This window comes from Pongo pygmaeus, chromosome 10, assembly GCF_028885625.2.
Source record: "Pongo pygmaeus isolate AG05252 chromosome 10, NHGRI_mPonPyg2-v2.0_pri, whole genome shotgun sequence".
NCBI classification, from domain to species: Eukaryota; Metazoa; Chordata; class Mammalia; order Primates; family Hominidae; genus Pongo; species Pongo pygmaeus.
Window position 1 is genome coordinate 98548042 of NC_072383.2, and position 26900 is coordinate 98574941.

The 26900-nt window shown below is 38.4% G+C and overlaps 1 protein-coding gene across 2 annotated transcripts in view; it reads right to left on the bottom strand.

Moving 5' to 3' along the window:
• Positions 1-26900, bottom strand: part of BLTP3B (bridge-like lipid transfer protein family member 3B) — a 106687-nt gene that overhangs the window by 23009 nt on the left and 56778 nt on the right. For both annotated transcript variants that reach the window (XM_054445659.2, XM_063646613.1), the window contains 5 exons: positions 26709-26792; positions 24885-25067; positions 23409-23527; positions 13093-13234; positions 82-275 (listed from right to left, as the gene is read on the bottom strand). In XM_054445659.2, coding sequence (XP_054301634.1) covers positions 82-275; positions 13093-13234; positions 23409-23527; positions 24885-25067; positions 26709-26792 — 722 coding nt within the window. The remainder of the gene's footprint in view (positions 1-81; positions 276-13092; positions 13235-23408; positions 23528-24884; positions 25068-26708; positions 26793-26900) is intronic.

The window sequence follows — 26900 nt, forward strand, 5'->3', positions numbered from 1 at the left end:
TAACATACACATATGCACAAAATAAATCATAAAATAAAAAGAACAAAATTAAATCATTACTACTACTTGTTTGTATGATACCTTTAGCATTAAGCCATCAACTCGAACATCAACATGCTCGTCAGATTTTGAATTGTCATTCAACTTGTACACAGCCATGAACTGATTAAGACTCTGTTTTAAATCCAACAGAAATTGATTTAACCATAGAATGCTTCTTTCATCCACAGTGAACTGTAGTGCATTCAGCTGGCTATAGAGGTTGGGAGACGGAACTGTGGAGACAAGATGTTTTTTAAAAATTTTTAATTGGATGGTTCTAAATCTTCCCTGAGAACAAAAAATACGTGTTTAGTCAGTTTTATTCTTTCTTAAGATAAAACAAATTTGAGGTATTATTTACAAAATCAAAGTGATACATGTGAATGATAACAAACACATTTAGACAGACAAAAAATGTCCCATGCCTAACTGAAAAAATGTTTTAATATTTTAAAATGTCTATAACATATAAATATATAAAACACATGAATATTTTGAATATATAAATTAATCTAAAACTAACTGCATAAAACAGGAAGCACTGTTTCAACTTCTTTCCTAAGGTTGTATTTACCAAGAAGCAAACTTCTAAAAACATTACCTTCTTGATGAAGTATCATATCAAAGTGGTCCTCGACCACATATTTCTGTAGACTTTACAACCTGAATCTTAATCTATATCTTCTAAAATGAGAGAGCTAAGTTTAACCAATTTCTTATGAAAGTGCTATGCTAGCAGGTTCTCCTTGAAAGGAGGGACCATGCATAAATTTATTCCCCACTTTTAATCAAGGCCTGTAATAGTGGTTGGAGCAATGTAAAAACCAAGTATCTCCTGAATAATAAAATGAATTCACTCTTTCATAGCTCTCCCAAAATAAACTAATATTTACAATTAGAGGGCATATCACTTCCTGAAATATACATATTTTTCTACCATAAAAGGCATTTTGTTTTCAGAGCACCCTGAAGATCTTTTATTGTAAAAATTCAGACATATTTATTCCTACAAAAGCTAAAGTTATGCATATCTACAGCATTTAGACTAAATTTAAGAAAAATAAATTAAAGGTGTGAGATACCAGTGGAGAGGGAACACTCTAACAATGTCCTGAGTATGGTTTATTTGCTTATGTTATTTATTTATTCACTCACTTTCCTTTAAGATTCACTACATTGAATGTCAACTACATTGTCTGTCTTACCCTAAGCACAAAGAAACAAAAAAATAGGGCATGGTCCTTTTTCCTTAAAAGTTCATAGTTTATTACATGAGACAGATACAAACAGAGAAAAGTTACAATTTAAGTCTATCAGAGACATGCAATTGTGAAGTGGAGGTGCTTGCCTTTTGGGAATAGAAATAAAGTGGGTGCTGCAGAGACTGCATCACACTCTGGAAGGAAAGGAAGTAGAGGGAATATCTCAACGTAGATTGATTGATGATGGTAGTCACAGAGTAGACTAGGGAGCAAATGCTGCCCAAGACCAGAGCACAGAAAGAACCCTGAGAGCAGATGTGGGACTGAAAAAGGAACCCAGGACACTAAGCAGTAGAAAGATCTACATGCAGGGCCGGCGCAGTGGCTCACGCCTGTAATCCCAGCACTTTGGGAGGCCGAGGCGGGTGGATCACGAGGTCAGGAGATCGAGACCATCCTGGCTAACACAGTGAAACCCCGTCTCTACTAAAAATGCAAAAAATTAGCCGGGTGTGGTGGCAGGCGCCTGTAGTCCCAGCTACTGGGGAGGCTGAGGCAGGAGAATGGTGTGAACCCAGGAGGCGGAGTTTGCAGTGAGCCGAGATCGCGCCACTGCACTCCAGCCTGGATGACACAGCGAGACTCCGTCTCAAAAAAAAAAAAACAAAAACAAAAAAACCCCAGAAAGATCTATATGCAGTTTCCAACAGAAGTCTACTTATAAAATAGATTAGTATGTAGTTAATAATACTTAAAAGCAGCTTGTAGAAACTTTGAATATTCTGATATCACGAAGGGAAAGAAGCAGGGTACAAATTAAATATGTAAAAGAAATACATGCATTAAAAACAAGACTAACAACGCTATACTTATTGCTATGAGTTGAATTGTGTCCCTCCAAAATTCATTTACTGAAATTGTATCCCCCTGTAGCTCAGAATGTATTTGGAGCTAAAGCCTTTAAACAGACAATTACGGTAAAATGAGTTCACTGGGTGGGCCCTGGTCCATTATGACTCATATCCTTGTAAGAACAGAACAGGAGGGACACACACACACAGAAGGAAGACCACGTGAAAACAAAGGGGGAAGATGACCATCTACAAGGAGAGCAGTCTCAGAAGAAATAATCCTGCTGAAGTCTTCATCTCAGACCTCTAACCTCAGAACTGTGAGACAATAAATTTCTGTTGTTTAAGCCACCTAGTCTGTGGTATTTGTTATAGCAGCCCTAACAAATGAATATACTTACGTTTGAGCAGATATCTAAAACTGCAAGCGTACAAGCATTGTTTTGGCTTTTTCTTCTTTATTGTTAAAATACAACGTGCACGTTACTTTCACAATGGTAAAAGGAAAGTTAAGAGATTATAAAAGTTGGATCATTTAGTATTGTTCAAAACAGAGATGATGAAGAATGAAAATTAACTCATCTACATGAGGGTGCAACATACTATATTCTCTACTTTTGTTTATTTTTGAAAATTTCTCTAAGAAAACATTAAATTAAAAAACAGTTAAACATAATCTAGCAATTCCACTACCAGGTACCTACAGGGGTCAAGTTTAAAATGCAAGGAAGGAATTTTGTAACTTTTTTCAGAAAAAAAAAATACAGATTATAGAATGAGATTATAATTCCTTTGGTACATGCTAACAAAGCTTGTATAAATAAGCCTAGATGGCTGGGAGTGTTGGCTCATGTCTGTAATCCCAGCGCTTTGGGAGGCCAAAGCGGGAGGATGGCTTGAGCCCAGGAGTTTGAGACTAGCCCAGGCAACAGAATGAGATCTTCTATCTACAAAAAATTTAAAATTAGCTGGACATGATGGCTCATGCCTATAATCCTAGCTACTAGCGAGGCTAAGGTGGGAAGATCACTCGAGTCCAGGAGTTTGAGACGGCAGTGAGCCACAATTGTGCCACAGTACTCCAGCCCAGGCACAGAGTGAGACTGTGTCTCAAAAAAATAGAAAATAATTTTTTTAAAAAAAACAGCTTAGAAGTCATAAATACTGGAAACTACTCTTAACTCTGAAGAAAAATTACTTGTTCAGGGACAAGGTGGCAGGCAGGAGCCAGGACTAGTTTGCAGCTCCGACTCGGATGGATGTAGCAGTGTCTGGGGGCTCACATAGTGAATTTTTGCTCCAGAATCACTACAGGAATAAATCAGGAAAACTCGGAGGACCCACAGACCCTCTGAAGGAAGCAGATTGCTCCTGCAGGACCTGATAGACAACCTAAATACTGTGCTGGTACTCATGGCTGAGCCACAGATGGTTCACATCACAGAACTCTATGCAGACAACCCCCCAGTACCAGCCCAGAGCCTGGTAGACTTGCTGGGTGGCTAGATCCAGAAGAGAGATAACAATCACTACAGCTTGGCTCTCAGAAACCACACCCATAGGAAGAAAGGGAGAATACGGGCCAGGCACAGTGGCTCATGCCTGTAATCCCAGCACTTTGGGAGGTCAAGGTGGGTGGATCACCTGAGGTCGGGAGTTCAAGACCAGCCTGACCAACACAGAGAAACCCTGTCTCTACTAAAAATACAAAATTAGCCCAGTGTGGTGGCAGGCGCCTGTAACCCCAGCTACTCAGGAGGCTGAGGTGGGAGAATCACTTGAACCCAGGAGACGAAGGTTGCAGTGAGCCTAGATCGTGCCATTGCACTCCAGCCTGGGCAACAAGAGTGAACTCCATCTCAAAAAAAAAAAAGACAAAAAAAAAAAAAGACAAAAGGGAGAATATCACTTCGAGGGAACATGCCATGGGAGAAAAGAATCTGAACAACAGCCTTCAGTCCTAGACATTACCTCTGAGAGAGCCTACCCAAATGAGAAAGAACCAGAAAAACAACTCTGGTAATATGACAAGACAAGGTTCTTTAACACCTCCAAAAAATCACAATAGATCACCAGCAATGGACCCAAACCAAGAAGAAACCCCTAATTTACTTGAAAAAGAATTCAGGAGGTTAGTTATTAGGCTAATCAGGGAGGCACCAGAAAAAGGCAAAGCCCAATGTAAGGAAATCCAAAAAATGATATAAGAAGTGAAAGGAGAAATATTCAAGGAAATAGATAGCATAAATAAAAACCAATCAAAACTTCAGGAATAAATAGACACACTCATAGAAATGCAAAATGCTATAGAAAGTCTCAGCAATAGAATTGAACAAGTAGAAGAAACAAATTCAGAGCTCAAAGACAAGGTCTTTGAATTAACCCAATCCGACAAAGACAAAGAAAAAAAGAATAAGAAAACATGAACAAAGCCTCCAAGAAGTCTGGGATTATGTTAAACAACCAAACCTAAGAATAACTGGTGTTCCTAAGGAAGAAGAGAAATCTAAAAGTTTAGAAAACATATTTGGGGGAATAATTGAGGAAAATTTCCCTGACCTTTCTACAGACCTAGACATCCAAATACAAGAAACACAAAGAACACCTGGGAAATTCATCACAAAAAGATGATTGCCTAGGCTCATTGTCATCAGGTTATCTAAAGTTAAGACGAAGGAAAGAATCTTAAGAGCTGTGAGACAGAAGGAGCAGGTAACCTATAAAGGAAAATCTATCAGATTAATAGCAGGTTTCTCAGCAGAAACCCTAGAAGCTAGAAGAGATTCCGGCCCTATCTTCAGCTTCCTCCAACAAAACAATTATCAGCCAAGAATTCTCTATCTAGTGAAACTAAGCTTCACCTATCAAGTAAAGATACAGTGTTTTTCAGGAAAACAAATGCTGAGAGAATTCACCACTATCAAGTCACCACTACGAGAACTGCTAAAATGAGCTCGAAATCTTGAAACAAATCCTGGAAACACAACAGAACCTCTTTAAAGCATAAATTTCAGAGGATCTATAAAACAAAAATACAATTAAAAAAAAACAAGGTATACAGGCAACAAATAGAATGATGAATGGAATGGTACCTCATGTCTCAATACTAACATTGAATGTAAGTGGCCTAAATGCTCCACTTAAAAGATACAGAACTGCAGAATAGATAAGAATTCACCTGTTGTGGGAAGTCAGGGACCCTGAACAGAGGGACCAGCTGGAGCCACGGCAGAGGAGTATAAATTGTAAAGATTTCATGGACATTTATCACTTCCCTAATAATATTCTTATAATTTCTTATGCCTGTCTTACTTTAATCTCTTAATCCTGTTATCTTCATAAATTGAGGATGTATGTCACCTCAGGTCCACTGTGATGAATGAGTTAACTATACAAATTAATTGTAAAACGTGTGTTTGAACAATATGAAATCAGTGCACCTTGAAAAAAAAAAACAGAATAACAGCGATTTTCAGGGAACAAGGGAAGATAACCATAAGGTCGGACTGCCTGCATGGTCAGGCAGAACAGAGCCATATTTTTCTTCTTGCAGAGAGCCTATAAACGGACGTGCAAGTAGCGAAGATAACGCTAAATTCTTTTCCTAGCAAGGAATATTAATAATTAAGACCCTGGGAAAGGAACTGCATTCCTGGGGGGAGGTCTATAAATGGCTGCTCTGGACGTGTCTATCTTACGTGGTTGAGATAAGGACTGAAATATGCCCTGGTCTCCTGCAGTACCCTCAGGCTTATTAGGGTTGGGAAAAGACCACTCCCCAGTAAATTTGAGGTCAGACCAGTGCTCTGATTTTGAACCCTATTTTCTGTTGTTTAAGATGTTTATCAAGACAATACATGCACAGCTGAACATAGACCCTTATTAGGAGATTTTGATTTTGCCCTTTGCCTTGTGATCTTTGCTTTGCCCTTTGCCTTGTGATCTTTGCTTTGCCCTTTGCCTTGTGATCTTTCTTGGCCTCAAAAGCATGTGATCTTTGTTCTCCTTTTTTCCCTTTGAAGCATGTGATCTTTGTGACCTACTCCCTGTTCATACACCCCCTCCCCTTTTGAAGTCCTTAATAAAAACCTGCTGGTTTTGCGGCTCAGGTGGGCATCACAGTCCTACCACTATGTGATGTCACCCCTGGTGGCCCAGCTGTAAAATTCCTCTCTTTGTACTCTTTCTCTTTATTTCTCAGATTGGCCGACACTTAGGGAAAACAGAAAACCTACGTTGAAATATTGGAGGCAGGTTCCCCCAGTATTCGCCAACCATCTGCTGCCTTCAAGAGACTCATCTAACAAATAAGGACTCACACAAACTTAAGGTAAAGGGGTGGAAAAAGACATTTCATGCAAATGGACATTAAAAGCAAGCAGGAGTAGCTATTCTTATATCAGACAAACCTTAAAGGAACAGCAGTTAAAAAAGACAAAGAGGAACATTATACAATGATAAAAGGCCTTGTCCAACAGTAAACTATCACAATCTGAAACATACATGCACCTAACACTGGAGTTCCCAAATTTATAAAACAATTACTAATAGGCCTAAGAAATGAGATAGACAGCAACACAATAATAGTGGGGAATTTCAATACTCAACTGACAGCACTAGACAGGTCATCAAGACAGAAAGTCAACAAAGGCAATGGATTTAAACTATACTCCGGCCGGGTGTGGTGGCTCATGCCTATAATCCCAGCACTTTGGTAGGCCAAGGCAGGCAGATCACAAGGTCAGGAGATCAAGACCATCCTGGCTAACACGGTGAAATCCTGTCTCTACTGAAAAAAAATACAAAAAATTAGCTGGGCATGGTGGCGGGCACCTGTAGTCCCAGCTACTCTGGAGGTTGAGGCAGGAGAATGGCGTGAACCCAGGAGGCAGAGCTTGCAGTGAGCCGAGATCATACCACTGCACTCCAGCCTAGGCGACAGAGCAAGACTCCATCTCAAAAAAAAAAAAAAAAAACTATACTCTGGAACAAATGGACTTAACAGATATTTACAGAACATTCCATCCAACAACTGCAGAATATACATTCTATTTAACAAAGCATGGAACTTTCTCCAAGAGACAGACCATATGATAGGCCACAAAAAGAGCCTCAATAAATTTAAGAAAGTTGAAATTATATCAGGCACTCTCTCAGATCACAATGGAATAAAACTGGAAATCTACTTCAAAGGAACCTTCAAAACCATGCAAATACCTGGAAATTAAAAAACCTGCTCCCGAATGATCACTGGGTCAAAAATGAAATCAAGATGGAAATTAAAAAATTCTTCAAACTGAACAACAGTGACACAACCTATCGAAACCTTTGGGACACAGCAAAGGTGGTGCTGAGAGGAAAGTTTATAGTTCTAAATGCCTACATCAAAAAGTCTGAAACAGCACAAACAGACAACCTAAGGTCACACCTCAAGGAACTAGAGAAACAAGAACAAACCAAACCCAAACCCAGCAGAAGAAAGGCAATGACCAATATCAGAGCAGAACTAAATGAAATTGAAACAAACAAAAACAATACAAAAGACAAGTTAAACAAAAAGCTGGTTCTTTGAAAAGATAAATAAAATTGATACACCACTGGCAAGATTAACCAAGAAGAGAGAAAATCCAAATAAGCTCAGTAAGAAACAAAACGGGAGATACTACAACTGACACCACAGAAATACAAAAGGTCATTCAATGCAACTATGAACACCTTTACGCGCATGTACTAGAAAACCTACAAGAGATGGAAGAATTCCTGGAAAAATACAGCCCTCCTAGCTTAAATCAGGAAGAATTAGATAGTCTGAACAGACCAATAACAAGCAGCCAAACTGAAATGATAATTTAAAAATTACCAACAAAAAAAAGTCCAGGACCAGCTTAAAAAAAAAAAATACTTAGGAATATACCTAACCAAGCAGGTGAAAGACCTCTACAAGGAAAACTACAAAACACTGCATTAATGTTAGTTACAAAACACTGCTAAAGAAGTCATAGATGACACAAACAAATGGAAACACATCCCATGCTCATCGATGGGTGGAATTAATATTGGGAAAATGGCCATACTGCCAAAAGCAATCTACAAATTCAATGCAATTCCCATCAAAATACCACCATCATTCTTCACAGAACTAGAAAAAACAATTCAAAATTTCATATGGAACCAAAAAAGAGTCCACATGGCAAAAGCAAAACTAAGCAAAAAGAACAAAACTGGAGGCATCATATTACCTGATTTCAAACTATACTATAAGGCCATACTCATCAGAACAGCATGGTACTGTATAAAAATAGGCACACAGACCAATGGAACAGAATAGAGAATCCAGAAGTAAACCCAAATACTTACAGCTAACTGATCTTCAACAAGGCAAACAAAAACATAAAGTGGAGAAAGGACACACTTTTCAACAAATGGTGCTGGGATAATTGGCTAGCTATATGTGGGAGAATGAAACTGGATCTTCTCTCACTTTACACAAAAATCAACTCAAGATGGATTAAGGACTTAAATCTAAGCCCTGAAACTATAAAAACTCTAGAAGATAACATTGGAAAGACTCTTCTACACATTGGCTTACACAAGGATTTCATGACCAAGAACCTAAAGGGGAATGTAATAAAAGTAAAGATAAATTGCTGAGACTTAATTAAACAGCTTTGCACAGCAAAAGGAACAGTTAGCAGAGTAAACAGACAACCCACAAAGTGGGAAAAACTCTTCACAATCTATATACAACTGACAAAGGACTAATATCCAGAAGCTACAATGAACTCAAATCAACAAGAAAAAAACAAACAATCCCACCAAAAAGGGATTGATGGCTGAGACAATGAGTAGACAGTTCTCAAAAGAACATATACAAATGGCCAACATAGAAAAAAATGCTCGACATCACTAATAATCAGGGAAATGCAAATCAAAACCACAATGCGATATCACCATTCCCACTGCAAGAAAGGCCATAATCAAAAAATAGTACATGTTGGCATTGATGTGGTGAACAGAGAATACTTCTACACTGCTGGTGGGAATATAAACTAGTACAACCACTATAGAAAACAGTGTGGAGATTCCTTAAAGAGCTAAAAGTAGGCAGAGCATGGTGGCTCATGCCTGTCATCCCAGCACTTTAGGAGGCTGAGGCGGGCAGATCACAAGGTCAGGAGTTCAAGATCAGCCTGGCCAACACGTTAAAATTTTGTAAAAATACAAAAATTAGCTAGATGCAGTGGTGCTACTCAGGAGGCTGAGGGAAGAGAATCGCTTGAACCCAGGAAGTGGAGGTTACAGTGAGCCCAGATCGTGCTGCTGCACTCCAGCCTGGGCGACAGAGTAAGCCTCCACCTCAAAAAAAAAAAAAAAAAAAAAAAGGCACTAAAAGTAGAACTACCATTTGATCCGGCAATCCTACTACTTGGTATCCACCCAGAGGAAAAGAAGTCATTATATGAAAAAGATACTTGCACACACGTTTATAGCAGCAAAATTCGCAATTACAAAACGTGGAACCAACCCAAATGCCCAGCAATCAATGAAAGGATAAAGAAACTGTGGTGGGTGGGGGTGTTTGTGTGTGTGTGTATGTATATACATACATATATGTCTGTGTGTATATATATGTATATACATACGTGTGTGTGTGTGTATATATATATGATGGAATACTACTCAGCCATAAAAAGGAATGAATTAATGGCATTTGCAGCAACCTCCAGCAATCAGTGAGTGGATAAAGAAACTGTGGGGGGGCGGGGGGGGTGTGTGTGTGTGTATTCCACACCAGCCTGGTGTAGCCTGGCCAACATGGTGTGTGTGTGTGTGTGTGTATATATATACGTATATATATATGATGTATATATATACGTATATATATGATGTGTGTATATATATATATACACACATCATATATATATGATGAAATACTACTCAGCCATAAAAAGGAATGAATTAATGGCATTTGCAGCAACCTGGATGAGACTGGAGACTATTATTCTAAGTGAAGTAACTCAGGAACAAAAAACCAAACATCGTATGTTCTTCCTCATAACTGGGAGCTAAGCTATGAGAATGCAAAAGCATAAGAATGATACAATGGACTTTGAGGACTCGGGGGAAAGGGTGGGAAGGGGGTGAGGGATAAAAGACTACAAATAGGGTACAGTGTATACTGCTCCAGTGATGGGTGCAGCAAAATCTCACAAATCACCACTAAACAACCTACTCATGTAACAAAACACCACCTGTTCCCAAATAACCTATGGAAATAAAAAAATTTTTTTAATAAAAATAAAATAGAATAAAAATTTAAAAAATTACTTGCTCAATGATATATTTTATTTAAGAAAAACAATTATAGGGGCATGGCTGGAATACTATGATTATGCAATAACAGACAATGGCCATGGTGAATACAGGGGCAAAGGGGAGCAGTGTAATACAGCGGGGAAAAAACAATGAATTTAGATTTACAAGACAATGCTTGAGTTTCAACTGTGCCATTTTACTCCCTATAAGATGCGGAGCAGATGTCTTCCTTCACCTGTCTTGAATTTTCTCATCTGCTTAGGAAGGCAGCTGAGAGAAACAAATGAGAAACACACACAGATAAACAACCACAAAAGATTGTTGAAACATGAAGACAGGATTAGATGCCAGAGGTTTTTTATTTTTAATTAATTAATTTTTTTTTTTTTTTTTTTTTGAGACAGAGTTTCGCTCTTGTTGCCCAGGCTGGAATGCAATGGTGTGATCCCAGCTTACCGCAACCTCCGCCTCCCAGGTTCAAGCGAACAGATTACAAGCATGTGCCACCATGCACGGCTAATTTGGCATCTTTAGTAGACGGGGTTTTACTACATTGGTTAAGCTGGTCTTGAACTCCTAACCTCAGGTGATCCACCCACCTCAGCCTCCTAAAGTGCTGGGATTACAGGCATGAGCCACTGCACCTGGCCAATGCCAGAAGTTTAACCCAAACTAGGAATAAAGCAATAAAATAGACAGCCTTGTAATTCCCAGGGTGCCATCTTTTAATTTAGCAACAAAGGCAAAATCTATGATATAAGGATCAGAAGTTCCTTTTGAAACTAAAAACATATATTAATAGGGTGGGTGTGGTGGCTCATGCCTGTAATCCCAGTACTTCGGGAAGCCAAGGAGGTCAGATCACTTGAGGCTTAGAGCTCAAGACCAGCTTGGCCAACAAGGAGAAAAGAAACCTCACCTCTACTAAAAAAAAAAATTACAAAAAGCAGCCAGATGTGGTGGTGCATGCCTGTAGTCCCAGCTACCCAGGACAATCACTTGAACCTGGTAGGTGGAGGTTGCAGTGAGCTGAGATCGCACCACTGCATGCCAGCCTGGGCAACAGAACAAGAATCTGTCTCAGAAAAAAAAACACCATATATTAATAAATCAATATTAAACAAATGGGCAAGTAGGTCTAAGTATTTCGGAGTTCTACTTTTAAAGAAAGGACATAAAACTTGTTATGCCTCTGATAACAAAACCTATTTCATCTAAATATTTTCAACTATGATTTTCACCTAACACAATGAAAAAGGTATCACATAAAAGAGGGCAACATTTAGTTTAAGAATTCTGAGATGGGCCAGGTGCAGTGGCTCACACATGTAATCCCAGCACTTCAGGAGGCTGAGGTGGGCAGACCACTTGAGGCCAGAAGTTAGAGACCAGCCTGGCCAACATAACGAAACCCTATCTCTACCAAAAACACAAAAATTAGCTGTGAGTGTTGGCACACACATGTAGTCCCAGCTACTCTGAAGCCTGGGGCACAAGAATTGTTTGGGCCCGGGAGGCAGAGGTTCCAGTGAGCCAAGATCACGCCACTGCACTCCAGCTTGGGCGACAGAGCAAGACTCTGTCTCAAAAAAAAAAAAAAAAAAAAAGGAATTCCTAGATGAACTGAGACAATAGCAGAGAGTTTTCATATACAAAGAATACAAATGTACAGCCAAAGAAGCTTCTAAAGATAAAAATTCATGTAATTCAATATTTCCGAAAATTGTAAATGCCAAAAAGTTGCCCAAAGTATACATTTAGGCATTTTAAAACAGTCAAAAAAATTCTCTACATCTAAAAGGACAACTTCAGTTACTTTTTCAATAATATATAAATGAAGTTATATAGCTAACATATAAATGGAGTTTTACTAAGGGGAAACAAATGACTTTATTCTACAAATAACCTAGCTTTCATTGATTCTTTAACAAACAGCTATTAAGCACAAAGTAAGTTGAATATCTGGAATAAAATGAATCATAAATACCAGATGCGCTGGACATGGTGGCTCATGCCTATAATCCCAGCACTTTGGGAGTCCAAGGTGGGCAGATCACTTGAGGTCAGGAGTTCAAGACCAGCCTGGCCAACATGGTGAAACCCTGTCTCTAGTAAAAACACAGAAAAATTAGCTGGGCCTGGTGATGCATGCCTGTAATCCCAGCTACTCAGGAGGCTGAGGCACGAGAATCGCTTGAACCCGGGAGGCCAAGGCTGCAGTGAGCCGAGATCGTGGCACTGCACTCCAGCCTGGGCGACAGAGTGAGACTCTGCCTCGAGAAAAAAAAAAACAAAAAACGGAAAAACCTCATGATTCCTGCCATCAAGGATTCTACAAGCTAGGGAGGGAAAAGGATACATGAACAAATAATAACAACATCTAAAACTGTTAGACTAGACTTATGCACTATACACAATAAGAATAAAGAACAATAGGGGCTGGGCACAGTGGTTCATGCCTGCAATCCCAACACTTTGGGAGGCCAAGGCAGGAGAATGGCTTGAGCCTAGGAGTTTGAGACCAGCCTGGGCAACACAGTGAGATGCTATCTCTCAAAAAAGTAATAATATAATAAATAAGGAACAATATAGTTTTTTCATATTTATAAAACTCAAAAATATTAACAAGAAAAAAATACTTTCTCAAATAATGGACAAATAATAATAAAAAACTCTCTTACTTGGAAAATCCTTTCCATCTGGATAGTAATATTCTGTGAATTCTATATAGACAGCTGACATTTCTTGTGGAAGATATAGGGATTTTTTATTGCAGCAAATCATGCTTTTGGGCGAAGAACGACATTGTTCCGCTGTAGAGACCTGAAAAGATAAATAAGTTTACTGAAATCACACTGAATAAAAACCTTTCCACATAATTTATGCAACCCAGACAGTATTTTTAAAACTACTTACAAAACTTTGCTAATGGTTAATTTACAGTGTAAATATATAATAACTTATATATATTTATTATATATTTAACTTCACATGGAATTATTTTTAAACACCCATCAACTATTCAGAAAACTCTATAATCTTTTTGGATTCTTATCAATCACAAAATCAATATTGTACAATATTCCTTACAAAATTATTGTGAGCCTTAAAAACAACAGAAAAATAATGATAATGATATTCTATCAGATAATATAGATAAGTAAATGGCAGTCAGGACATAGATCCAAGTCCTCAAATCCAGAATGCTTCCCTGTACGCTGTTTAAAATAATCTTTACCATAATTTCTCTATTACCATGAAAAATAATAGAGCTATATACAGTTTCAGCTTGAGATAATAAAAATTCTGGAGACGAATAATGGTACTGGTTACACAACAATGTGAATGTGCTTAACGCCAATTATTATATAATATATAGATATAGACATAGATTTTTTTTTTTTTTGGTAGAGATGGGGTTTTGCCATGTTGGCCAGGCTGGTCTCAAACTCCTGACCTCAAGCAATCCACCCACCTCAGCCTCCCAAAGTGCTGGGATTACAGGCGTGAGCCACTGCACCTAGCCGATATTATTAGGTTGGTGCAAAAGTAATTGCAGTTTTGCCATTACTTTCAATGGCAAAAACCTAAATATATGTGTGTGTGTGTGTGTGTGTGTATATAGATATATATAATTATTATTGTAAATTCAGTCATACCTTATCACAATAAAAAATTAATTTAAAAATAATAGCTATAAACACTTCTGTCAAATAGTTTGATCGCTCGAATTCATTTTCCAAAAAGACTATGTTTTATACACAAATCAATAAATATGATTCACCACAAACAGAAATAAAAACAAAAACCATATGATTATCTCAATAGGCAAAGAAAATGCTTTTGATAAAATCCAACGTCCCTTCACAATAAAAACCCTCAACAAACTATAAATCAAAGAAACATACCTCAAAACAGTAAGAGTAATCTATGACAAACTCACAGCTAACATCATTCTGAAGCGGCAAAAGCTGAAAGCATTTCCCTTAAGGAATGGAACAAGACAAGGATGCCCCCTCTCACGACTCCTATTCAAAATAGTACTGGAAGTTCTAGCTAGAGCAATCAGGCAAGAGAAAGAAAGAAAGGGCATCCAAATAGGAAAAGAAGTCAAATTATTTCTCTTTGCTGACAATATGATTCTATACCTAGAAAATGCTAAACTCCACGAAAAGACTCCCATGACTGATAAACAACTTCAATAAAGTTTCAGGATACAAAATCAATGTAAACAATCAGCAGTATTTTTATATACCAGTAACATTCAAGCTGAAAGCCAAACAACAACAACAACAACAACAACAACAAATCCTAGGAATACATCTAACCAAAAGGTAAAAGATTGCTACAAGGACTGGGCCAGGCATGATGTCTCACACCTGTAATCCCAGCACTGTGAGAGGCTGAGGCGGGCAGATCACTTGAGGACAGGAGTTCGAGACCAGCGTGGCCAACATGGCGAAACCCCGTCTCTACCAAAAATACAAAAATCAGCTGGGCGTGGTGGCACACGCCTGTAATCCCAGTTACTAGGGAGGCTGAGGCATAAAAATCACTTGAACTCAGGAGACGGAGGTTGTAGTGAGCTGAGATAACACCACTGTATTCCAGCCTGGGCAACAGAACAAGACTCTGTTTAAAAAAAAAAAAAAAAAAAAGTCCACACTGCTGAAAACAATCTACAGATTCAATGTCATTCCTATCAAACTACAAACATCATTTTGCACAAAATTAGAAAAAAATATTTAAAATACTTAAAAATTCATATGAAACCCAAAAGCCTGAATAGCCAAAGCAACTCTAAGAAAAAAGAACAAAGCTGGAGACATCACATTAACTATACTATAAGGAACCAAAATGGCATGGTACTGATACAAAAACAGAGACATAGATCAATGGAACAGAATGGAGAACCCAGAAATAAAATTGTGCACCTATAACTATCTGATCTTTGACAAATTGAACAATCTCAAGCAATGCGGAAAGGACACCCTATTCAATGAATGGTGCCTGGATGACTGGCTAGTTATATTTAGAAGAATGAAACTGGACCCCTACACCTTCCTTTTTTTTTTTTTTTTTTTTGAGACGGAGTCTATCTAGCTCTGTCACCCAGGCTGGAGTGCAATGGCACGATCTCGGCTCACTGCAACCTCTGCCTCCCGGGTTCAAGCAATTCTCCTGCCTTGGCCTCCTGAGTAGCTGGGATTACAGGCATGCACCACTATGCCCAGCTAAGTTTTGTATTTTTAGTAGAGATGGGGTTTCACTATGTTGGCCAGGCTGGTCTTGAACTCCTGACCTCGTGATCTGCCTGCCTTGGCCTCCCAAAGTGCTGGGATTACAAGTGTGAGCCACCACGCCCAGCTACACCTTCTACTATATACAAAAATTAACTCAAGATGGATCAAATATTTAAATATAAGAAGTCAAACTATAAAAGTCCTAGAAGAAAAGCTAGGAAATACCATTCTGGACGTAGGCTTTAGCAAAGAATTTATGGCTAAGACCTCAATGGCAATCACAACAAAAACAAAAATAGACAAGTAAGACCTCATTGGAGAGCTTCTATACAGCGAAATAAACTATCAACAGAGTCAACAGACATCCTACACAATGGGAGAAAATATTTACAAATTATTCATCTGACAAAGGTCTAATATCTAGAATCTATAAGGAATTTGAACAAAAGTCAACAAGCAAAAACCAAACACCATTAAAAAGTGGGCAAAGGACATGAACACACACTTCTCAAAAGAAGACATATGTGCAGCCAAGCAGCATATGAAACAATGCTCAATACACTAATCATCACTAATCATCAGAGAAATATAAATCAAAACCACAGTGAGATACCATCTCAGATACATTAGTTACAATGGCTATTATTAAAAAGTCAAAATACAGATGCTGGTGAGGCTGCAGTACTGCATGTTCTGACTTACAAGTGGGAGCTAAATGTTGGGTACGCATGGAGACAAAAAAGGGAACAACAGACAGGGGAGACCCCAAAAGGAGGAAGGAAGGGGCATAAGGGCTGAAAACCTACCTGTTGGGTACTATGCTGACCACCTGGATGATGGGATAATCACACCCTAAACCTCAGCATCACGCAATATAAAAATGTAACAAACCTGCAAATGTACCCTGAGTTTACAATAAAAGTTGAAATTTTTAAAAAAAAACTATTAGTTTTAAGGTTCTGGTTACACTTTTTTCACCCCCCAAAACCAGCTAATGTCATCAAAAACGTATATATTAATATTCACAAAGTTCAACCAATAAAGTTTTATCAGTTTCATTTATTTGTTTTAGTTTAGTAGATCCAGAGACTTTTTTTTCATTCATCATTCAATAGACGTGTATATGACTCATATGAAGCAGAATAATTTTTCAATGGTTTACTTATGTTTCCTCTTATATAAACTGCCTAAGCAATCTTTTTTTTTTTTTTTTTTTGAGATAAGAGTCTCACTGTCATCCAGGCTGGAGTGCAGTGGCACAATCTTGGCCCACTGCAACCTCTGCCTCCTGGACCGAAGCAATTCTCGTGCCTCAGCCTCCCGAGTAGCTGGGACTACAGGCATGCACCATCACTCCCAGCTAATTTTTGTATTTTTACTAGGGAGGGGGTTTTGCTATGTTGGCCAGGCTGGTCTCCAACTCCTGACCCCAAGTGATCCACCCGCTATGGCCTCCCAAATGGCTGGGATTACAGGTGTGAGCCAACGTGCCCAGCCAAATTGCTTAATCGATCATTTTAATTTGTATAGTCTTTATAAATTCAAGTCAGTTTCTTACAGTATCTAATTAAAAAGCTTTTATCTGCATATATGGAAACAAATTCTTTTCAATTCAAAATGTCAACTTATTTTAACAAATAACGGCTTATTTCTTTTTTCCTTTAATAGTTAAAAACCTATTCGAATTGGGACAAACATACTATCTTATGTTCTTCTACTTACTTTTGTTTATTTTGTTTTGTGTTTGGTGTGGTTGTGTATACATATGTGGGGTTTCTTACCGTATTTCACTCACAACCATGTGGGATTATAAGTGCTTCCTCTTTCTCATTTCCACATAAATTTATTTAAATCCTAAAATTTAAAGTCTTTAAAAAGCTGGAGCATATGGTCATGCACCATATAATGACATTTCTGCCAATGACAGGCCACTTATAAGATGTGGATCCCATTAAGATTATAACACAGCTTTTATACTGTATTTTTACTGTATATTTTCTATGTTTGGTAAGGTTTAAATACACAAATACCATTGTGTTATAACTGCTACAGTATTCAATACAGTAACATGATGTACAAGATTACAGCCTAGGAGGAATAGGATATACCATACATATAGCCTAGGAGTATAAGTAGGCTACATACCATCTAAGTACAGTTAATGATGTTAAGCAACACATGACTGTATATCGAATGTAAAGTAAGTAGTAACTGCATAATGAGAAAATAACTGTTAAATCAGAGTTTCTAAACATTGGCACTTCTGACATTTTAGGCTAGATAATTCTTCATTGTGGGGAACTGACCACTGTAGGATTTAACAGGCAGCATCACTGGTCTTTACTCACTAGAGGTCAGCAGCATCCCTGTCCAGTTGTGACAACCAAAACTATCTTCAGATATTGCCAAATGTCCCCTGGGGGGCAAAATTGGTCCCAGAGGTGAATCATTGAGTTAAATAAAAACTTTTCACATAAAACTAAGTCTCAAAGCCATAGATTTATCAAAATAAACCAGAACAATTTATAAATGATAAATCTAGAAATCTTTTATTTTTTAAGAATAGGTCATATATTATCGTGTTGGTCTCAAACGTTGCAATTAGACCATGTTAGGTGACTATAAGCTGAGTAAGATTGTTAGTATAAACAGGACAGAGTTCTTAGCTATAGAATTATATTCACAGTATAGCCAATACAGTATATATAGTATACTGTAGTTCCGTAAAGCAAAAAAGGCATTTTAGATCCTTCCACAGAGACTACTGTGTAATAAGGAAATTGGTCTCCCTTTAACCCTGCTCCTGGGAAGCAACTAGGAATTGGAATTTCCTATAGTTTGGATATTGTCCCCTCTAAATCTCATGTTCAATTATAATCCCCAGTATTGGAGGTGGAGCCTGATGGGAGGTGTTTGAGTCATGGGGGCAGATACCTCACGGCTTGGTGATGTGCTCACAATAGTGAGTTCTCATAAAGTCTGGTTGATTAAAAGTATGTGGCACCTCCCTGCGCCACTCTCTGTCTTGCTCCTCCTTTTGCCATGTGACGTGCCTGCTCCTGCTTTACCTTCCACCACGTGTAAAAGTTCCCTGAGGCCTCCTCCCCAGAAGCTGAGCAGATGCCCACATCATGCTTCCAACACAGCCTGCAGAACCAAAAGCCAATTAAACTTCTTTTCTTTATAAATTATCCAGTCTCAGGTACTTCTTTACAACAACACAAGAACAGCCTAACACAGCCCCTGACACCACAGCTGATAGTTTATGATAGCAAAACGACGCAGGGTGGAGCTGGCCACACTTGATAGTCTAGTTGCGTTAAGAGGGTGGGGGCTTTGGGTAATCTGATTACCAATTCACCTAGAGATTGAGTAAAACCTCATGACCAATACTTCATGCATATTGTTAAATATCCATCCATCCATATATTTACACATCTATGCACAGGGTTCCACATCCTTAGAAAGCTAACAAGTCCTGAGGAAAAGTTTCACATTTCAAGTGCTCCAAGACTCTGTCTTATTATTATTACATCAGTGTACTGTGGCGGTGATATGGTTTGGCTGTGTCCCCACCCAAATCTCATCTTGAATTGTAACTCCGACAGTTCCCACGTGTTGTGTGAGGAACCTGGTGGGAGGTGATTGAATTATGGGGGCAAGTCTTTCCTGCACTGTTCTTGTGGTAGTGAATGAGTCTCACAAGATCTGATGGTTTTAAAAATGGGAGTTTCCCTGCACAAGCTCTCTCTTTGCCCACCACCATCCAGGTAAGACATGACTTGCTTCTCCTTGCTTTCTGCCGCCATGGTTGTGACTTCCCCAGCCATGTGGAACTGTAAGTCTATTAAACTTTTTTCCTGTATAAATTGCCCAGTCTTGGGTATGTCTTTATCAGCAGTGTGAAAATGGACTAATGCAGTAAATTGGTACTAGTAGAGTGGGGCACTGCTGAAAAGATACCTGAATGTGGAAGTGACTTTGGAACTGGGTAACAGGCAGAGGTTGGAACAGTTTGGAGGGCTCAGAAGATGACAGGAAAATGTGGGAAAGTTTGGAATTTCCTAGAGACTTGTTGAATGGCTTTGACAAAAATGCTGAAAGTGACATGAACAGTAAGGTCCGGGTTGAGGTGGTCTCAGATGGAGATGAGGAACTTGTTGGGAACTGGAAGAAAGGTGACCTCTTGTTATGTTTTAGCAGACTGGCAGCATTTTGCCCCTGCCCTAGAGATCTGTGGAACTCTGAACTTGAGAGATGATTTAGGGTATCTCGTGGAAGAAATTTCTAAGCAGCAATGCATTCAAAGGTGACTTGGGTGCTCTTAAAGGCATTTCATTTTATAAGGCAAGGAGAGTATAAAAGTTCAAAAAATTTGCAGCCTGACAATGCGATAGAAAAGAAAACCCCATTTTCTAAGGAAGAATTCAAGCCAGCTACAGAAATTTGCATAAGTAAAGAGAAGCCTAATGTCAATCCCCAAGACAATGGGGAAAATATCTCCAGGGCATGTCAGAGGTCTTCATGGCAGCCCCTCCCATTATAGGCCCAGAGGCCTAGAAGGAAAAAGTGGTTCGTGCGCCAGGCCCAGGCTCCCTGTGCTATGTGCAGCCTAGGGATTTGGTACCCTGCATCCCAGCTGCTCCAGCCATGGCTGAAAGGGGCCAACACAGAGCCTGGGCCATAGCTTCAGAGGCTGCAAGCCCCAAACCTTGGCAGCTTCCACATGGTGCTGAGCCTGCTGGTGCACAGAAGTCAAGAACTGGGGATTGGGAGCCTCCGCCTAGATTTCAGTGGATGTATGGAAATGCCTGGATGCCCAGGCAGAAGTTTGCAGCAGGGTGGGGTCCTCATGGAGAACCTCTGCTAGGGCAGTGCTGAAGGGAAATGTGGGGTCAAAGCCCCCACACAAAGTCCCTACTGGGATACCACCTAATGGAGCTGTGAGAAGAGGGCCACCGTCCTCCTGACTCCAGAAGGGTAGATCCACTGACACCTTGCACCGTGTGCCTGGAAAAGGTGCCAGCAGACATTCAATATCAGCCCGTGAAAGCAGCCAAGAGGAAGGCTGTATCCTACAAAGCCACAGGGGCAGAGCTGCCCAAGACCATGGAACCCATCTCTTTTTTTTTTTTTGAGACGGAGTCTTACTCTGTTGCCCAGGCTGGAGCACAGTGGCGCGATCTCAGCTCACTGTAAGCTCCGCCTCCTGGAAACCCACCTCTTAACATCAGCATGACATGCATGTGAAACATGGAGTCAAAGGAAATCATTTTGGAACTTTAAGATTTGACTGTCCTGCTGGATTTCGGATTTGCATGGGGCCTGTAGCCCCTTTGTTTTGGCCAACTTCTCCCATTTGGAATAGCTGTATTTACCCAATGCCTTGTACCCCCATTGTATCTAGGAAGTAACTAAATTGCTTTTGATTTTATAGGCTCATAGGCAGAAGGGACTTGTCTTGTCTCAGATGGGACACTGGACTGTGGACTTCTGAGTTAATAGTGAAATGAGTTAAAACTTTGGGGGACAGTTAGGAATGCATGATTGGTTTAGAAATCTGAGGACGTAAGATTTGGGAGGGGCCAGTGCAGAATGATATGGTTTGGCTGTGTCCCCACCCAAATTTCACCTTGAATTGTAGCTCTCACAATTCCCACATGTTGTAGGGGGAAGCTGGCGGGAGGTGATTGAATTATGGGGGTGGGTCTTTCCTGCGCTGTTCTTGTGGTAGTGAATGAGTCTCATGAGATCTGATGGTTTTAAAAATGGGAGTTTCCCTGCACAAGCTCTCTCTTTGCCTGCTGCCATCCACGTAAGATGTGATTTGCTCCTCCTTGCCTTCCACCACGATTGTGAGGCTTCCCCAGCCATGTGGAACTGTACGTCTAGTAAACCTCTTTCTTTTGTAAATTGCCCAGTCTCGAGTATGTCTTTATCAGAAGCATGAAAATGGACTAACACAGAGGAGAAAAAAAAGACTCTGCCTTATGCATCTTTCTATGGCTGGTTGTAATCTGTATAATGTGACTACAATGCATGTGACTTTAATATATTTCAGTAGTTCTGTGAGTCTTTCTAGTGAATTATTGAACCAGAGGGTAGTTTTTGGAAACTTCCAAAGTTGTAGTTGGTGTCTGAAGTCTTTATTTTTGTTCTTCCAACTTTTGCTTTAGTTCAGGGGGTACATGTGCAGGTTTGTTACACAGGTAAACTGCGTGTCACTGGGGTTTGGTGTATAAATAATTTTACAACCCAAGTAGCGGGCATAGTACCCATTAAGTAGTTTTTCAATCCTCACCCTTCCCCGACCCTCCACCCTCAAGTAAGACCCCATGTCTACTGTTTCCCTCTTTGTGTCCATGTGCACTCAATGTGTAGCTCCCACTTAGAAGTGAGAATATGCAATATTTGGTTTCTTTCCCTGCATTAATTCACTTGGGATAATGGCCTCCAGCTGCATCCATGTTGCTACAAAGAACATGACTGCATTCTTTCCATGGCTGCATAGTATTCTTCAACGTATATGTACCACAGTTTCTTTATCCACTGCACTGAGGATGGGCATCTAGGTTGATTCCATGACTTTGTTACTGTGAATAGTGCTGCCACGAACATACAAGTGCATGTTATCTTTGGCAGAAAAATTTATATTCCTCTGGGTATATACCCAGTAATGGGACTGCTGGGTCAATTGGTAGTTCTTTTTTAAATTCTTTGAGAAAACTCCAAACTGCTTTCCACAGTGGCTGAACTATTTTACATTCCCACCAACAGTGTATAAGCATTCCCTTTTCTCCACAGTCTCACCAACATCTATTTTTTTGTGTTTTAATAACAGCCATTCTGAGTGGTGTGAGATGGTATTTCACTGTGGTTTTGATTTGTATTTCTCGGTTGATTAGTGATGTTGAGCACTGTTTCATACGCTTGTTGGCTGCACATATGTCTTCTTTTGAGAAGTGTGTGTTCATGTCCTTTGCCCACTTTTTAATGGTGTTTGGTTTTTGCTTGTTGATTCAATTTCCTTATAGGTTCTGGGTATTAAAACCTTTGTCAGATGAATAATTTGTGAATATTTTCTCCCATTGTGTAGGATGTCTGTTGACTCTGTTGATAGTTTATTTTGCTATATAGAAGCTCTTTAATGAGGTCTCACTTGCCTATTTTTGTTTTAGTTGCAATTACTTTTGGAGTCTTCCTCATGAGATCTTGGCCGAGGCCAATCTCTAGAATTCTATTTCCTTGGTTTTCTTCTCGGGTTTCTATAGTGTCAGGCTTTACATTTAAGTCTTTCATTTCATCTTGAGTTAATTTTTGTGTGTGGTGAAACATCAGGGTCTAATTTCAATCTTCTGCATATGGCCAGCCAGTTATCCCAGCAACATTATTAAATAGGAAATCATTTCCCCACTGCTTGTTATTGTCAACTTTGTCGAAGATCACATGGCTTTATTTCTAGGTTCTCTAATCTTTTCCATTGGTCTATACATCTGTTTTTGTACGAGAACATGCTGTTTTGTGTCAGAAGCATTTAGGCAAACTTAAGGACTGTGCCTATAAAGTTAGTTTGGTTAACTGAGTAACCATATGATCAAAAATTAATAAACTGATATTTTCTATGCCATCTAATATGGCCATTTCATAAACCTTGTAAAGATTTTTTAAATAAAATGGTAGCATTTGTTATTTAAGTTGCTTAGATGAGATACTAAAGTGTTTATGAGAAAATTTAATTGGAAAAGAAAACATACCTGGTATATATTGAAATCTGCAAGTCTAACCACAACAGAACTAGACATTAGCTTAGCTTTTGATTGTTGAGATAATACTGAAGGTGTTCTGCATGTCCCTTTCAGAGGGTAGTCCTTCTCTGTTGGAAACAAAAACACCTTTAAATTTGTTGCAAAATTATTTTTAAGTCACTCTTTTATTATTAAGGCAGGTACTAGAAATATATGTGAATACTAATTTCTCAAACAAGATAATATTTGTGGACGTACTTTATAAATTATAAAGTAATACAGGATGTAAGTTATTGTGATGATTATTCTTTTAAGAAGAATCACACATGTCACATTTAAGTTAGTCTTCTACAAAAACTCTGGAATGGGATTCTTGTTAAAAATGACATATTTACATAGAAGTAGAAAGGGAAGGGTATGGGGGAGGGAAGAGGAGGGGCAGACAATGGGTGATTAGTGAATACAAAGGTACAGCTAGATAGGAGAAGTAAATTCTAGCATTTATAGGGTGACTATAATTAATAATTCATTTTTTCAAATAGCTAGTAAGAGCAGATTTTGAATGCTCCCAATATAAAGAAATAACAAATGTCTGAGGTGATGAATATGCTAATTACTCTGCTTTTAGTGTTTTACGTTTGCATACATGTATCAAAATATCATACTTCAATCCTTACTGGGCCAGCAAAAAAAAAAAAAAAAAAAGTAGTAGTATCACACTGTACCTCATAAATACGTACAATTATTATATGTTGACTAAAAAAAAAAAAAGAGAAATCTTCTAGAAAAATTCTACCTGGGTGTGACTATTATTGGTTGTATTAATTTTAAAAGTGCTTTGGTCCACAAGCCTATGTTGGTCTGAGCAAAGGATGCAGGGGTTTTAGACATTAATTAAAAATACTTGGCTTAGGCCAGGCGTGGTGGCTCACGCCTGTAATCCCAACACTTTTGGAGGCTGAGGCGGGCGGATCACTTGAGGTCAGGAGTTTGAGACCACCCTGGCCAACACAGTGAAACCCTGGCTCTACTAAAAATCCAAAAATTAGCTGGGTATGGTGGCACGTGCCTGTAATCCCAGATACTCAGGAGGCTGAGGCAGAAGAATCGCTTGAACCCGGGAAGCAGAGGTTGCAGTGAGCCGAGATCACACCACTGCACTTCAGCCTGGGAGACAGAGTGAGACCCTGTCGCAAAAAAAAAAAAAAAAAAAAATACTTGGCTGGGCATGGTAGCTAACGCTTGTAATCCCAGCACTTGCGGAGGGCCAAGGTGGGAGGATCGCTTGAGGCCAGGAGTTTGAGACTACCCTAGGCAACATAGCAAGACCCCCATCTCTACATTAAAAAGAAAAACAAAAAAAAAATACTCATTTACAGGAAATATTATGATCATACACACACACACACACACACACACATACACACAGAGTGCAAACACCCTTAATATTAGGGGAATGCCATAATGTTATTATAGGTAAAATACCTGTTTGTGTGTGCTGGGGAGAGGCATGTGTTGGGGATTTAGGAGGTGAACCTACATTATGATCCTTCACAGCCTGTTTAAGCATTTCAACGTTGCACTCAAATTCATGCAATAACTCGTTGGCCCATCCATTTTTTGTTTTGGTTGCATCACTAAAATACATCCAATGATTACAACTATCTCCTGTAAAATGAGTAACAGGTATTTCATTGAAAAATATACAACTTTCATTTATTATATTATAGTAATGCTTCCAATGAGATTTAGTCATTTATTCAAGAAAGACTTCGATATCTGAAAAATTTACAGCCTTCACCTACATGTTATTCTGAAATATGAGTAAAACATTTGAAACAGAGAGAAAGAATGTCAAAAGCAAATCATCTGGAGGAGTTTCTGTCTAGTACCCATTCTTAGTAGAAAATCACTAAGATTCAATTTAAAGCCATATGACTCGTCACCCTTCACTGGATGCTCAATTACCTGGTAAACTCAATTACCTGCATTAAACTGAATCCCAGAAAATATTATCAAATAAATAAAATCCTTTCATCAAAGATTTGTTATCAAGTTAACTAACAAAAACCTAAACCACAAAAATGATAACATGATGATGATTAAAACATTTAAGAAACCAATAAAACGTCTCAAGATGTACTCAGCCATAGTTAGTTTTCGGAAGAAAAACATAAAATCAGAATTACTAGGTTTCTCTGTGACAACTAAGAAAAATGCACATGAAAGGGTTAAGACAATAAAATCAGGCCAGGCGCAGTGGCTCACACCTGTAATCCCAGCACTTTGGGAGGTTGAGGCAGGAGGTTGAGGCTGTAGTGAGCAGTGATCACACCACTGCACTCTTGAGGCCTTGGATCAAAAAAAAAAAAAAAAAAAAAAGAAAATCTACTCTATGAATGTTTCACACCTCTTCAAAAACAAATATCTAGTTAAAAATTTTATGCATTTGTAAGTTAATTTATGAGTCAGGATGATAGTATATAAGACAAAATCCTTCAAAAGAGATTTATTATATTGAATGTTGGCAATGAAAATTTAAAATGAAAAAAAAAAAATCGTACAACTTTTAAATTTAATCAGGTACCAACGTAGAAATAACAAACATTGGTAAAAAATGTGTAAACAAAAATGTGTGAACAGAAAAACTTTACCATTGTTTAAATGTCCTGGAAAACTCTATGATCTCTAGTTTGGTTTTTCTCACTTGTGTGAATTCTAAATACTAACAAAAGGCAAAAATGGTACAAGGTCAAATTAATTTGGTCACAATAATCATACTTTTTTTTCTTTTCATTATTTGGGAGAAAGAATCTACCAATACTAGATTGTTAAGAGCCTATGAAATCTGAAATCCTATAATTTAGCTAAACATACTCTTATTCTTAGCTTCATACTCTTTTCATTCTTAGCTTCACATGCTTTTCTAATTTTTAAATATGTAAATCATTTAAAAATTTAAAACATTAATAACTTGTTTTGATCACAAAACAGTTTGGTAACAAAACAGCACAAACACATGTCCTCTGTACCCTGATTTTTTTTTTAAGTTTTAAATTGGTTATTTGGAAAACTGTCAATTTCTAAAAATTATGATTTCTAAAAATCTACATAAATCTCAGTATACACTGTATGACTATATTCCATGGCAATTCTACTATCTTAGTAAAATACTGCCAGGAGAAAAATACCAATCTCTTCATCTCATTTCTTGTTAACAAATAAAAGCAAAATAAAACTAAACTAAATAAATTAGCTATATAATTTGAAAACAACATTTATATCTTTTAAAGAAGCTGTTATACACACCTGCTTTATGATAAGGATAATAATCTATCGTTAGCTGTGTAAAAGAGAGTTGCATTGCCCCTCCAGTAATACGTCTGTTTGACTCTGGGGGAAAAAAAAGGAAAAAAAAAATATTAAGCCAATTATCAGAAAGATTTAATTTACCACAAAAAAATTTTAGCATACTTGGAGTCCAAGTAGTAATAACTGTCT